The sequence below is a fragment of the Manis javanica genome, chromosome 12 (genome assembly GCF_040802235.1).
Source record: "Manis javanica isolate MJ-LG chromosome 12, MJ_LKY, whole genome shotgun sequence".
Lineage (NCBI taxonomy): Eukaryota > Metazoa > Chordata > Mammalia > Pholidota > Manidae > Manis > Manis javanica.
The window spans coordinates 69,624,211-69,640,409 of NC_133167.1; the positions used below are offsets into that span (position 1 = coordinate 69,624,211).

At 38.1% G+C, this 16,199-nt stretch overlaps 1 protein-coding gene across 11 annotated transcripts in view; it reads right to left on the bottom strand.

Moving 5' to 3' along the window:
* The window catches only part of ADAM18 (ADAM metallopeptidase domain 18), a 128,220-nt gene that overhangs the window by 69,183 nt on the left and 42,838 nt on the right, over nt 1-16,199 (bottom strand). For 7 of the 11 annotated variants that reach the window (XR_012123772.1, XR_012123771.1, XM_073218827.1 and 4 more), the window contains exons 1-6: nt 15,388-15,599; nt 14,873-14,949; nt 8,179-8,234; nt 5,814-5,892; nt 5,358-5,434; nt 4,225-4,402 (exon numbers count right to left, since the gene is read on the bottom strand). Coding sequence is in view for 9 of the 11 variants with exons in the window: in XM_073218827.1 (XP_073074928.1) it covers nt 4,225-4,402; nt 5,358-5,434; nt 5,814-5,892; nt 8,179-8,234; nt 14,873-14,949; nt 15,388-15,460 (540 nt within the window). In the remaining 2 variants the exon portion in view is untranslated. Of the gene's footprint in view, nt 1-4,224; nt 4,403-5,357; nt 5,435-5,813; nt 5,893-8,178; nt 8,235-14,872; nt 14,950-15,063; nt 15,260-15,387; nt 15,600-16,199 lie in introns of those variants that run through there. The other 4 variants (XM_073218823.1, XM_073218822.1, XM_073218824.1 and 1 more) reach the window with 2 other exon arrangements.

The window sequence follows — 16,199 nt, forward strand, 5'->3', positions numbered from 1 at the left end:
CCTGTGCTGGCGGGAGTCAGCCGACGCGGGGAATTTCACGACCTCCCTCAGCCCTCACTGGCGCTCCAATGTCCGCAGTTGTCCGTCATCTCCTGCTCCCCTCCTGCTGCCCCTTCCCCAGCATAAAGGGAGCTTGAAACCAACCCTGAATGAAGATGGGCCTTCAGGACACTAATACTTCCATCTTCCAACTGGCCAGCTTCTTGAAAAAACTCTCTACCCAACACTCTCTGGGTATTGGCTGGATGGGGTGGCAGAGAACCGAATGTTCATGCTTACAGTTTCATAGCTTCCTCCAGGAACCCCACAAGCTACGCACAATGAAGACCGTGGAATATACTGGGCAAGAGTCCCTCGTGGTGCTGGCTGGCAGGGAAGAACAATGGCCCCTGCAGAAACTCTCCCCAAACTCATCTCTGCCTCCTTTATGATAGAAAAGCCTTGATTTACTGAGGGCTGCAGCCTGGGGCACTGGGTAAGGAAGCTCTAGTTATGGAGGGAGAGGAAGAGAAACTTGCTGGGCCCAGTGTGACTTCTGGAGGATGGACATAGCGACATTTGTGGAGACTATATCCCCAACTCCAGGCAAGTGCCTTCCTAACACTGAGTCTCATCCTAAACTTCCCAGAATTCCTCGGTTCTCTGATCCATGCCAAGCCCTCATCCTGTGCTACAATGTGTCAAGAAAAAATTACAGTAAAGAGAGCAGGGGAATGGGAAAGAGACAGACTTTATCAATAAAGATACAAAACAATGCCAAGTGGAGAAATCCAAAGCCAAGCAGAGAACAGGCATCCCTCTTGCAAATTATCATTCCCAATAAACATAAGATATCACTAAAGGGAACTGACGATCCCCCTCTGGCTGGTACACTAAGGGTAGCCATGGCCACAATGCACAGAAACAGACCTACATCTGACTACATTAACACACACTTTCAAACTAAAGACACAGCAGAAAGAAAGGTGTGCTCATCTCCAAGCCAAAAAATAATAATAATAATTAATTTAATTCAGCGGCTACTGCCTTTTGTAACATGTTTAGCTTTCATCCAAAAAAAAATTGAGAAGGAATACAGACAGGCAGGAAGAAATGTGATATGAAAGCTATAGCTCATAAGAGTCAGACTGATAAATGACAAGGTGCTGAAACTATCAGGAAAAAGATTTAAAGCAACTTTAATTAATAGGTTAAAGGCACTAAGGGAAAATATTAATCAAGCAAGGTCATGTCACATGTAGTTCAACATCAAATACTTCTACCACAACCACTACAGAAAGAGTTGGTGGTCCCTACCAACATGTGTCTCAGCACACTTTATTTTATCGCCAGTACCTCTGCATTCTGTTCTTTGTAAGAAATTGTTAACCTTGCAATTGGAAATGGTCAGGAAAAGAGAAAGGGGTTCTCTCTGCTTGCCTCTCAGACAGAAATCTATTATTATAATGTTTCCACTAACGACTAGACAAAACCAACGTGTGTCTGAAAGTAAATAGTGAAAGTGTGCCAAACTTATCCTGGATAATTTTAATATAAGATTCAATAATGACATATCACTGAAAAATGAAAAATGCATAAAAAGCTCAAAAATGCCCCACAGGAAGATGTAATGACAACAGACATAAACTACAAATTTCCTAGGAGAAACAAAGATGTGGAAAACATAAGTTTTGAAGAATATAAACAAATTGACCTAACAGACATTTGTACAACACTCCATAAAACAACTGCTTGATACGTAGAGAAACATATGTACAGATGCATTATCTGAATGTGATAAAGTCAATTAAAAATGGCAGTATTTTATATTGATAAAGTCAGTGTAAAAGTAAAAACATGAAATTCAATTACAAATTAGTACCAAAAATATATCTAGAAAATCCCCAAATATGCACATTTCTAAATTTCCCATGGATCAAGGAAAATTAAAAAACATGTTATATTAAGAGATTATAAATATGTACTATATATGTGTATATAGTACACATAGTGTATATATATTAAATATTCATATCATGAAATGCAGTGACAAAGGTGAAAATAAGGGTGAGAATCTCCAAAAACTCTCTCCTCCAAGAAACCAACAAGAGAATTGGCAAAAATGGTTAGAATCAACTTTTTCAGAGCCCTAAAAATTAACCAAAGGCTTACAGAATTCTAGGAACTGTTTGTTCAAGAAAAATTACTTAGCTCAGTAAAAATAGTGATTGTGAGATTTACATTTGTCTTTGTCTCTTCTCCCAGTACTTGAAAACTAATAGCGGACATTTGCAGTGAATACCAGCAGATGGCAACTGCAAGAATAGCAGAATGTGGCTGTAGCATCTTCGAAATCTCCTTTCCAGAGAAATGTGATCTGAGCTTTCTGTGGTTCCTAGAAGACCCACTTCCAGCTAGTCTGTACTTGACCTGAATCACATCTCACCCAGCATGAAAAACTTTTTTCCCAAAGGCATTTGTTGGAAACAATTACTGGCACTTTTTTTTTTTTAACCTTCAGAGTTGTCCAAGGCAGTGAGTAACAGTGGGACAGTCAAAAATAAACAGAACAAAAACACTCACTTAAAAGGCAAAGCCAGAAAATCAGATCCACACAGCTTTGAAAAGCTGTAACACACATGATCAGGCTAAGTGCATACCCAAGCTTGTGTACATGCTTAGGAAAGACCTTAAAAAAAAAAACCTCTGGCCAATCTTCATTTCAAGCCCTTGCAAGCAGAATGTGACATGAGAAGCAGAGTTGTTATCCGCCTGGCTGAATGAAAAGGGTATGTGGCAACATGCACACAGACACTCTTGGCAATGACTGAGAAATTACTGGGTCTGAGCATTTAAAGAACACTGCCTGATCATTAACTGTCCAATAAGATAAAAGAATAGAGGCTTCAGCGGCTACACACAACAAAAGACAACAGATTTTAGAGAACCATTCAAAAAATTCACAGAACAAACAACTACAACAAGAAGCAATAATATTTGGGGATGGAGAAGAATCTTATTTTCAGAGTCACCACATTATATTATTTGGAATGACTCATTTCATTTTTCAAAAAGTTACGAGACATGAAAAGGACCAAGAGAGGTATACAGGAAAAAGGCCATCAATGAAAACTGTCTTTGAGGAGGAGTAGATGTTAGACTTACTAGAAAAATACTTTAAATTAATTTTAAATGATTTCAAAGAACTAAAAGGAACCATGTAGAACTAAAGCAAGGGAAGTATTATAATGATGTCCCACTAAATAGAGAATATCAAGAAAGGCATAGGAATTATTAAGAAATAAATAGAAATTCTGGTATTGAAAATATTTGAAATGAAATATCCAATAGAGAGCTTCAACAGCAGTATTGAGCAGACAAAAGAAAGAATCAGGGAGCTTGGTGATATATAAAATGAGATTAAACAGTCTGAGAAAGAGAAAGAAAAAAGAGTGGAACAAAAAAGACCAGAAACTAATACGTTAACATACATGTAATGGGGACTACCAGAAAGCGAGGAGATAAATAAATGACAAGAGAATATTCACAGAACTAATGCCAAAAATTTTCCACATTTGATGAAAAATACGAATTTACATTTCTAAGAATCTCAGTAAACTACAAGGAGGATAAATTCAGAGATCCATTTAAAGACACATTAAAAAAACTGCCATAAGGCCAAGACAAAGAGAGAATTTTGGCAGAAGCAACAAAGAACCCATCTGTATAAGGAATCCTCAGTAAGATTAATAATAGTTGATTTTCCATCAAAGACCAAGGAAGCCAGAAGACAATGAATTGAAATATTCAAACTGATGGAAGAAAACATCTGTCAACCAATCCAGCCTATAGGTAAGTTAAGAGAGTTTAATAACAAATGATTATTTATTTTAGAAAGACTTCTTCTGGTAGTATGTAAAGCTATATGCCAAAATATTAAAAGTAATTTTATGAAGGTAGTGGTAACTAATAGTGACTCTCTTCTTCCTATGTTTCTACATTTTAGTCAATAACAAGCATTTTTGTTTGAATAAAAGTAGAAGAAATGTAACATAATACACAATAAAAACAATAAGCTTTAGATACATTTTGTGCAATTTTCCATAAGTTTTAGATGGAATATGGATGTTTTATTTAAGGTAAGAAGATAATAAATTTAATATTCTTATTCAATGGCCAAGTAGTTCCTTTTCACAACAAAATTCTACAGAAATAATTTCATTACATGAGAACCATCACACTTACCTGTGAACTTAAATGAATTTTGTAGGGCTGGTCTTTCTGCCAAATATAGCTATAATTTTCTGCTAACATTGGTATATCTGGATTTCCATTTTTCACTTGATAAATTATGTGCTCAAATCTTGCTGAAGATTCCAATGGCTCAATTCCATAGGTGATGTTTTCAAACTGAAGGAATCCCCTGATTATTTAGAAAGCAATGACATAAAAACCCTGTAAATGACCCCATCAAATCTATAATCCCAAATGTGAGAAATAAGGAATCACAGTAAGGAATATATTTTAAACCCACTTTCTATTCCCATTTTTTCAGTCTACCACATCCACCGTAGTTCTGCTCACATATTAAAGAACTAGATGTATTGAAAGTATTTATATTTTCTGTATACTTGTCACCTTCATTGAAGATATATTAATTAAGGCCAAATATTTGCTGGGAACCAAGATATTGGTTGAGAATTTTAAGAATAAAGTCTCTGTTCTTACAAAGGTTGGAATAAGGGAAAGCAGCCATATAGGGTGGGTATCCAAAGAGGCTGATATCTATGAAAAACCACATTCAGAGAATACCAGTTTTCTGAGTTGACTTGAGTGAATTCTGGAAATTAGGCAGCCAAAATTAGAAAGAGTCTTTCTTCTCTGCTCTAGACCTGCCTACCTGATAAATTTAGTATCTTCTCCCTGCTACCATCAGTGATGAAAATCACCTATCCCTGCTCTTTTCCTCCAAAGGATTTTCTCAATTAGTTTTATGTCTGATGCTGAGTGCATCTAAGCTGAAAGCATAATATGTGCCTAATTAAATAACTAATTAATGTCATTTTCCATAACTACTTGAGATAATTGGTAGATAATGCAAGACTAATAATTAGTTCTAAAGTTTCCTTCACTAAAACTAACCCCCTTTGGCAAAGTATCTTGAAAATGTTCCCAGTCACGATTCCCTGGAGAGACTTCACTTGAACGGGTGCTAAGGGCCAACTACTAATACTAATGTAAAAATGTAAGGCCATTATAAAGGAAAAGGAGATTAGGATTCCCCGTAAACTTCCCCAGATTTGTGTCTTTCAGCTAAGTTTCATTTCAAAGTTTATCCTAAGTTCTCCGTCTGCACAAATCCTCTAAGAGGCTATTACCTGAGTCCAGAGCAGATACTGAGCGTTGCAGCTGAGTATGGAAAATTGGAAACATATCCTTGGTAATGGCAATGCATCTGAAAAAACAATACAGAAAGGCAAATAAATAAATTCTTTGTGAATAAAAAATATATGGGCAAACATTATGAATGGATCAAAATATTGAAAGGTTTGAAAATAACACAATAGAAAACTGATGTATTAATGCATATTTTCAAGAAGAGCTTTCAACAACCCCCTTTACCTAGGTGCCATCAGGATGCTCTCAGCCTGGGCTTCATCTCTATCACATGCTATTCCTTTTGTACAAAAATCAACCACATGACAGGTCATAGTTATATGGAATAAAATATTTGTTTTAAATTGTCAACATGGAACAAACATATCCCAGTGGTAATGCTGTGTCCACTATGATAAGGAAACAGATGATAAAAAATACTGATATCTGAGTCTTACCTTAAAATATGAAGATTCAGAATGCAAAGATCCAGTTTCATTATATGAATAAACCACGAAGTTCTGGGATAAAAATGAGCTAAGGAAAACAAAAATAAAAAATGGTTGTCATTAATCTAATATGAATATAAACATTAAAATAATAAACATAAATGTGAAATATATAGGATTAATATAATAATATGCCTTAGAGTAATTTTAATTTTAAATTCATAAAACTGTTGTATCAGAAAGTTCAGGCTTTTAACAATGATATCCTGTTAAATAGGATATCCTATTAATATCCTGTTAAGTAATATCCTGTTAATAGACTCTGAATCCTCTGTATCAGGTATTTGTGTGTGTGCCTGCATATTTCTTCATTCAACAAATACTTAGTGCCTACTGACAGATCTTCTTCTAGGTACTGGGATACAACAGTGAACAAAAGACAAAACACCGGTCTTCATGACAGTGAGGGATACATACTGCTAGCATGTTAGGTGATGATAAATAAGAACTAGGTGAGGGAGATTGTTTGCAAAATGCAGATAGATGGCACTGAAAGGTCTGCTTGAATTAAAGACCTGAAAACAATCCGTGTAGAATGACACAGAAATGTTGTTCCAGATGGAATTAGGGGTAAGTGCAAAGACCCTGGGGCAGAAATATGCTTTGTGTATTCAAAGAATAGCCAGGGGGCAATGTGCCCACAATGGAGTGTGGACTGATGACAAGAGACAGAAGTAAGAGATGGTGTGGCAGAGACAAGAAGGTATCAGAAGATTCTCAGCAGATAAATGACAAACCAACTTAATTAATAGACTTGGACTGAATACTGCAAATAAGCAGAAGTAGGGACAGCAGTTAGGCTATCACAGCAATCCAGGCAGGATGTGATGGTAGCTTAAATTAGGACAACAGCAGGGGTGGAAGTCCAATTTTGGGTGTATTTTGAAGGTAGAACATGTGGGATTTAATAATCCACTAGATGTGGGGGAAAACAAAATAAAGAAAGATGTCAAGGATGATTTCAAAGCTTTTGTTCTGAGGAAGTGAAGTGGAAGAACAGAGTTGCCGCTTACTGAGATGATTTGGGGAAGGATACATTTTGTAAGAGGAATTATATTTTGGACATGCTAAGTGTGAGAACTCTAGCAAATACTCAGCTATCAAATAAGTAGTCAGATAAGTGAATATAATTTTCATTGTATAGGAATAAAGGAGTGATATGTGTTTCAGAGTAATGAATATATAAATGTTCTTCAAAGCCACAGGACAGGATGAAGTAACCAGGTGATTCAATGTAGCTAGAAAAACACAAGATAAGAATAGTACCATGGAGTACTGTAAGACTGCGTAGATGAGGAAGAATCTGAAAAACAAATAAAAAAATAAAGAGCCTGAGAAGGAGTAAGCACTACGTTGAGTTAAACCGGAAATCTGTGGTATTCTGGAAGCCAAATGAAGAGAGTATTTTTGGAGGAGGCACAGATTAGTTATATAAAGTGTTGCCAACTGGTCAAGAAAAATGAAGACTAAATAACTGGCATTCTGAGACATGAAGGTCATTGATAGCCTTACCAACAAACACTTTTAATAGAGTTGTAGAGACATTAAAGACCAACATGAGTTTAATGGTCATGAATTAGGTGAGAACAGCCATGAATTAAGTGAGGATAATTTTCTCTAGCCTTTTCAACTACAAAGATGTAGGCAGCAAAATGCAGTTGTTATAAATATGTATTTCAAAGATGCAGGCAGAGAAGCAGTTTTTTTAGTGCATTTATATGAAATGTTGAGAAAATGCAGATTGGGAGACTGAAAGTAGATTGATTGTTGCCTGAAGTGGTGGATGTGAACAGGGAATAAATGTGAAATGGCATAAAGAATCTTATGTGGAGAATGAAATGATCTGAAACTGATTTATGGTTGATGGTCACAACACTGCATAAAGTTATTAAAAATTATTGAATTAAACATGAGTTTTATGATATCTGAAATGTACCCAATAAAGTTGTTAAGAATAAATACACATATAATTAATAAAATGTATGCAGCCAGTTGAATTTTCCACCAATAACCACTTGATGAGTAACTGTGTTTGATTTCACACTGAGCATCCTTAATATATAACTTGTAGTTCTTGGGTTCAATGTTTATATTCAGTTGATTTACAAATATGTGCCTTATTTCTTAATTTGAAAATAACAAGCTGGAAAATTAAAATGCAATATTGTCATAGATCTAACATTCAAGACTTAAGGAATTAAATTGAAAAATGGATTGGTTAAACAGTCTACATTATACAGCATTCTTAAATTTAAATAGTATACAAAACACTTAAAAAGACAAATCTAAGCATTAAGGGAAAATCATATCTTACTGTTTTCTGAGATGCAGCATGTATGTTTTTTCATCAATTGTAATGATATAAATCACCTAAAATAAGGAAAATAAATGAAGATGATTCAGTAAATCAGAAATATATAAAGTAAATCAGTATACTTCACTCATGTCAACCAAAAAGTGATTCACTCGGGGTTGGGTTCAAGATAGGGATGTGGGAAGATCCTGAACTTCCTCACTCCCAGGAACACAACAAATACACAACTACATAGAGAATAGCTTTCTATGTAAGAGACTACTATAAACAGTTATAAGCCAAAATTTGGACAACCTAGAAGAAACATATAAATTACCAGAGACACACAATCTTCCAAGACTGAGTCATGAAGAAATACTAGTAAGGAGATGAATCAATAATGGTCATGAATTAGGTGAGAACAGCCATGAATTAAGTGAGGATAATTTTCTCTAGCCTTGTTCAACTACAAAGATGTAGGCAGCAAAATGCAGTTGTTATAAATATGTATTTCAAAGATGCAGGCAGAGAAGCAGTTTTTTTAGTGCATTTATATGAAATGTTGAGAAAATGATGAATTACTAGTAAGGAGATGAATCAATAATCAAAAACCTCCCAACAAACAAAAGTCCACATGTCTTCAGTGGCGAATTCTACCAAACATTCAAAGATTTAATACCTATTCTTCTCAAACTCTTCCTAGAACTGAAGAAGAGGGAATACTTCCAAACTCATTTTATGAAGTCAGCATTACCTTGATACCGAAACCAGACAAGTACGCCACAAAAAAAAGAAAAGTACAGGCTAAAGCTCTGATGGACATAGATGCAAAAAATCCCCAAAATATTAGCAAACCAAATTAGACAATACACTAAAAGGATCATATACCACAATCAAGTGGGATTTATTCCATGATGCAAGGATGATTCAACATCTGCCAGTCAGTCAACTTGATATACAACAGTGACAAAATGAATAAAAATTGTATCAACATTTTAATAGGTGCAGAAAAAGCATTTGGTAAAATTCAACACCCAATTATGATAAAAACTTTCGACAAAGTGTGTATAGAGGGAACACACCTCAACATAATAAAGGCCATATGTGACAAATGCACAGCTAACATGCTTACTGTTGCAGCTTTATTTGATACAGTGTTGGAAGTCCCAGCCACAGCAATTAGGCAACACAAGAAAGAAAACATCCAAATTGGAAACAAACAAGTAAAACTGCAACTGTTTTCAGATGATGTGATATTACATATAGAAAACCCTAACAGCTCTACAAAAAAACTGTTAAAACTAGTAACAAATCAGTGAAGTTTCAGGATACAAACTCAATATGCAAAAATATGTTAAATTTCTATATACAAATAAAGTAACAAAAAGAGAAATTAAGAAAACTATCCTATTTACAACTGCAACAAAAATAATAAAATACCTGTGAATAAATTTAACCAAGGAGGTAAAAAAAATCTGTTAATTGAAAACTGTAAGATACTGATGAAAGAAATTAAAGAAGACACAAATAAATGGGGAGATATTTCATGCACATAGGTGAGAATGGGGAGATATTTCATGTGCATAGGTTAGAATAGGATATTGTTAAAATGTACATATTACCTAAAGCAATATACAGATTCAATGTGATCCCTATCAAAATTCCAATGGCATAGTTCACAGAACTACAAATAATTTTAAAATTTGTATGGAACCACAAAAGATCCTGAATAGCTAAGGCAATATTGACAAAGAACAACAAAGCTGGAGGTATCACATCCTTGACTTCAAACTATAAAATGACAGTAATCAAAACAGTAAGGTACTGGCACAAAAATAGTTACATAAATCAAAGGAAGAGAATTGAGAGCCCAGAAATTAACCCACACATATATGGACAATTAATTTATGACAAAGGATCCAAGAACATATGATGGAAAAAGGAGAGTCCCTTCAAGAAATGGTGCAAGGGAAACTAGTCAGCCACATGCAAAAGAATGAGACTAGACCACTCTTTAACATCATACCTACAAATTAACTCAAAATGGATTAAAGACTTGCGTGTAAGACCTGAAACCATAAAACTCCTAGAAGAAAATGTAGGTTTTCTTGACATCAGTCAAACTCCTAGGCAAACTCCCTGACATCACTTTCAGCATTTTTTTTGGATCTGACTCCAAAGGCAAGGGAAACCAAGGCAAAAATAAATGGAACTCTATCAAGCCGAAAAGCTTCTTCACAACAAAGGAAACCATCATTAAAACAAAAAGGCCACTAATTGCAAATCATACATCCAATAAGGAGTTAATATCCAAAACGCAAAGAACTTAGACAGCTCTGTACAAATAAAAATCCAATTTAAAAATGGGTATAGTATCAAAATAGGCTTTTTTCTCAACACTAACCACAGCCAGTCTGTGAAACAGTCAGAAAACACACATTTATTAAGCTTATTGTTATATGGACACTACTTCATGGCACCCCAAAACAATTTCAATAGTAACATGAAAGATGACCATAACAAATAAAGTAATAATAAAAAATTTTGAAATACTGTGAGAATTACCAAAATGTGACAAAGATACAGGAAGTGAACAAATGCTTTTGGAAAAATGATGCCAACTGACTTGCTTGATGCAAGGTTGCCACAAAGTTCATTTTGTAAAAAAATGCAATACTTGTGAAGCTCAAAAAGCAAAGTACAATAAAACGAGGTATGCCTTATATTATTATGCACGTCTAGTCTGAGGAGCAAAAGATAAAACTATGAAGAAAAGTGAAGAAAGTCCATGGGACTTGTGGGAAACAATGAAAAAAACCCCAATATTTACCTTATGGAAATTCTAGCAGGAGAAGAGAAAGAGAAAGGGACAGAAAGTATATTTAAAGCAATAATGACTGAAAATTTCCCAAACACGGGGAGAGAACTTGACATCAGATCCGTAAGTCCCAAAGGACACCAAATAGGTTGAACTTGAATAGGGCTACTCTGAGACATTATAATTCACTTGTCAAAATTCAAAGACAAAGAATTTAAAAGAAGCAAGAAAAAGAAGTTACAAAAAGGGGCTCCGCATAAGAGAGCAGAAATCTTATTGGCAGATTTCTTAACAGAAACTTTACAGGCCAGAAGAGAATGAGATGATGTCTTCAAAATACTGAAAGGAAAAGAATTTGTCAACCAAGGATTCTATACACACAGCAAAACGATCCTCCAGAAATGAAAGAGGAATAAAAGACTTTACTAAACAACAACAAAAAACCCTAGGGAGTTCATTGACACTTGACCTACCTTGAAAGAAATTTAAAGGGATTTATTTGAGAGAAAGTAAAGGATGCTTATTAATGTCACAAAAACATTAAAAAGATAGCATAAAATTCACCGGTAATGGCAAATATAGGGTCAAAATTAGATTCTGTAACATGGTACTGTTACAACTCTAGTTTAAAAGTTAATAAAAGAAACATAGTAAAAATAACCATAACTATAATAATCTGTTATTATTTACACAATATGAAAATACATAAATTATAACAACAATTAAAATGTGAGTAGGAGGAGAAATATACGGATAAAATTTAGGAAGCCTATTTATTTTAAGTTATCAGCTTAAAATAGGGTTTTATAATTTGAAGATATTTTACGTAGGCCTCATGGTAACATTACGGGGAAAACTTGTAGTAATTACACAAAAGAACAGGATAAAATGTCAAAGCATACTGACAGAAAAAGACAGCAGAATGAGAAACAAGGAGCTATGAATCTACCAAATAGCCAGAAAACAATGCACAAAATGGCAATAGTAATGTGGGGCATGTTTGAAATTTTTAAATCACAGATCCACTACATCAATTGCCAGTATCTCTGGGACACTACACCAATTTCAGTCTCCTTATTACTTTCTTTATGCATTTATTTATATACCTTAATTCATAATAGTGTCAGGTCTTATGCAATTGGAAAAAATTTGTGTTTGGCTTCAGGTTAGGCAAATATCTCCCTGTGTTTTTTATCTCTTATGGAATGTTATAGTTAAGCTTTATTTGTAAATCAGCCACATGATATACAAAATTACATATAATGGAATAAAATCATTTTAAGTTGTAAGAAGAAGAATATTAACATATTACACAGTTATTATAACTTCTATCACCAGAACTGTAAAAAGACAAACTGAGGCCCATTAATTCTTTTTTTGTAATAAAAGAAACAATGTTATATGACTGAAAAGAGCACTCGATGACAAATATGGACAGCAAGGGTCTAGCCCAGGTTCTCCCACAAACTGGGCATATCAAGGTGTCCAAGTTTTCTTGGTTAACTACAAAAGGCAGTATTTAAATATAGCATTAGATGAAAGCCTTTTAGTAACAGAAACATTTCTGGAAAAACATACCTGCAATGAATGTTCTGAGAGTTTTACACATATTTTTAATCCTCATAAAAAGTGGTTAGAGGCACTTCATGGGAGGGGGTACAGGCAGATATTTTTATAGAAAAGACATGGAAGCAAAGCAAATAATTTAATTGGCTATTGCTTAAACACATGCCTTTTGGGAAAATTTAGTTATTTGGTTGTTTGTGAGTAGTTGTAGTTCTCATTTGTTCAGGTTCTGGTGCACTAATTTTGCCTTAGGCTTTGGTTTACTTATGGAGGCTACAGAAGGCACTAAAGCCACCCAGTCTAATGGCCTCCTTGTTTAACTCCAATTGGACATAGACAGATGTACAAACATAAAATCAACAGTCAGCTGAAATATGCTGCTTAGATAGTTCTTCCCAAACTCTACCACAACAACTTGAACTTAATATATACATATATATCTCAGTAGTCTTATCCTGTCATTTATAATGTCAATACTTGATATAGGTGTAGCCTTAAAGTCAAACATGACCAATGTAAATTAATTACAAAAGGAATGAAAAAGAGAAAGCAGTTCTGATATTGAAGAGCTGGCTTGACACTGTCAAGGAGCCTTGGCGTTCTGCTGTTGAGACAATTATGAATCAAGAGGAAAACAAGATCACTTTGCAATCATGTCTGAATACAAACAAAATATTAACATTTTCCAAGCCAGAGAAAATGACCAAATAAGTCTTTCCTGGGCTAACATCAGATGCTGTTACTTCTTGACCAATTACAACTTTAGCACTATATTAGGATTCCTTTCTCCTAGATGAGATTTATGAAGATACATAATCATTGAATTACCTCTATTTGCTAACCACATCCAAACCCCTAACACAAGTCAAAGTCTTATTAGGCCTTTCTAACACCCCCTTGCTGACATACCCCAGGGTTCCCTGTGGAGTATGTGCCCCTCACTGCAATGACTAATAAAGTACTGTTGTTCCACACAGTCTTTGGCAGGAAGGCCACAGGATGAAATGAACCCACTGTAACTGAGGTCAGCTCTCCTTAGCTGAGGGGTCACTTCCCAGAGTTATTCCAATAATGGCATTATGGTTTCCACAAATATATCTGGGCAAACCCAAGAAAGTTCTGCATAATTACTGTAATATCACAAAATCCAAGCCATTGCTTTAGTAGAATATGTGCTTATCATGACACACTGGAAATCCATGAAAAAGAATCCTTTTAAGTCTAATTTAAAAAAAGAAATGGGGTAATAACAGATTAAAGGAAGAGAGCAGGAGAGACAAAGGGAGGTCTACTCTAAGAAATATGAGAACAGTAAGCACACCCTACCACCGGAAGAATGGCTTCTGGAATTCCATACGGAATCCAACATGTGTAGACAGGTATGGACACAACACGTCCTCCAGGGAAACCTGTCTCATGTCCTGCATAGCTGCTATATGCATTGTGACAGGCAATCTGAAGTAAGCAATATGAAGTTTAAAGTGATTGTCCATGACAATGTAAAAACAGAAAAAACAGAAGAAAAAAATATATAACTTTTATATAAGGAGTTTTTCAACAAAAGATAGTTTACTTAAAATGGATTCTTAATTTTCAACTTACTCTTATTTCAAAACTTTTCCTTCAACCTCAAAAAATGTTCTCAGGGTTATGGACTACATACATGGACCACACCACATTAACCGCATGGAAATCTAAATTCTGTATTGTGACTCTCAGTTTGTGAGATAAGGCATTGTAACTATGCCAATTTGAAGCATTTTAATCAAGAAAATATTCAAGTCAAATGCTTTCAATTGAATCACTTTCTTTTGTATTGCACGTAAGCAATTTTTCAACTTCTGTTTCCAGTTAATATTTATTCTGATCTTTTTCATCATAATAGGGCAAATGTGACATTCTTACGTATTTCCCTTTCTTCTTTTCTTTGGCCACTGCTTTTACTAAGCCTGATGCTTCCAGGTCACACTTGTAGGTCTGAATTTTGCTCCCCACCAGTTTCTCTGCGCTCAGTGGCCATGAACAAATGTTTATAAACTGCAGGCTGGACCATCGTTATACTTATTCCATATTGATTTTTTCTTTTTCCGGTATGATTTCTGAGAAGCATTTGATATTTCTTGAACACTGCGATCAGAAGAGACGCAGAGGAAAAGGGGACACAGGAGCAAGCAGTGTGTGGGCAGGTTGGATCCAAATGCCCTGAGACAGGAGCACCGTGAAAACTGTGTGCTTGGCACGTGAATACAAATCAGTGCCATCAGACTTAACACATAGATGAACAAACACTGTCTTAAAATTTTTAATTATCAAATATTCCTGATCCTTTACCTGCTTTTCTGAATCAACACTCTGGTTTGACCTTACTTTCCGTGGAACCGTGACATGCAGGAATATTCCTTCAGTCTCTGCAGTAAGGAAAAGTAAGAAAATCGGTGTTTTTGCAACAAGAACTGTGTCAGCCAAGCATGGGTTCTTAACCCTGAGTCCAGGGCCGGGTCTCAAATTGCAAGTAAACTGACCCCTGTGCGCCCACCCTCCCTGCGGTCCACAACTTTCGCTGGATTTTCGGTGGCACATTGAAAACGGCTCAGGAACAAACAAGCAGAGACCGTGGACGCCCTGCTCCTCTGCACAGCCGCGTCGGCCTGCTGCCCCCGGGGTCTGAGGGGAACAGACCAGGCGCCCCCCGGAGCCTCAGCCCATCGGCCCGCGGGGGACGGGCCCGGAACCCCGGCTGCGGGTCAGCGGCCGCGTCCTGGAGTCCGGTCCCGCCGGGCGGGTGGCAGGCTGGGACCCGCGCGGACGCGCGGAGCGGGCGGCGGGCGGGGGTCCCCGGGCCTTACCCAGGCGGGCGGGCGGCGGCGCCAGCCCGGAGAGCAGGCCGAGCAGGCCGAGCAGGCCGAGCAGCAGCGGCATGTCCGGGGCGTCGCTGCGGACCGTTGGCGGCCCCAGGCTCGCGGCGGGCGCGGGGCGGCGCTGACCGGCCGGTGTCCCGGCCTCGAGGAGCGCGGGCGACGCGGCCTGCGCCGCCTGCAGCCGCGGGTCCAGGGTCTCCGGCGCTGCGTCCGCCCGGCGGGGAGCAGAGGAAGGAGCCCCGCGAACGTCTGTGTGGAAGGTTGCTGCCGCAGTTGCGCGGCCGCCGACCGGACAAAGCCGCGGCGCTCCGACCCCCTTCCCCGACGCCCCCGGGGCGCTCTGACCCGGCGGCCCCGTGGGCACTGACGGAGGCGTGCGCGGCGCCGGGCGGCACGCGGAGGGGCACCCGTCTCGGTGAGAGGAAGACGGGGTGCCCGGCCCCAGGGCAAGGACATCGCGCCCGGACAAGCTGGGCCTCGGGGGCGAAGGAGCAGCCAGTCCGGCGCCCCCGGGACCGAGGCTCCTGCATCCCGCCTCACCTGAGGCCCAGGAAGCACAAGGTTACCTACGACCCGGGGCTCAGCGGGGGCAATTCCCGAAGGCGGGATGGGCGCTGGCGACTCTCTGGGCGCCCGGCGCCGGCCTTCCCGCGGCCCCACCTCTCAGTACCCCAAAGCCCGGAGCGGAGAGGGCAGGGGAGCCCTGAGTTCCCGGCGGGGCGCGGGCTGCGGGGTCCTCTCCGCGGCGGGAGCAGCGGGCGGCCCGGCACCCCGCGCGGCGGCGGCGGGCAGTGGGGGTT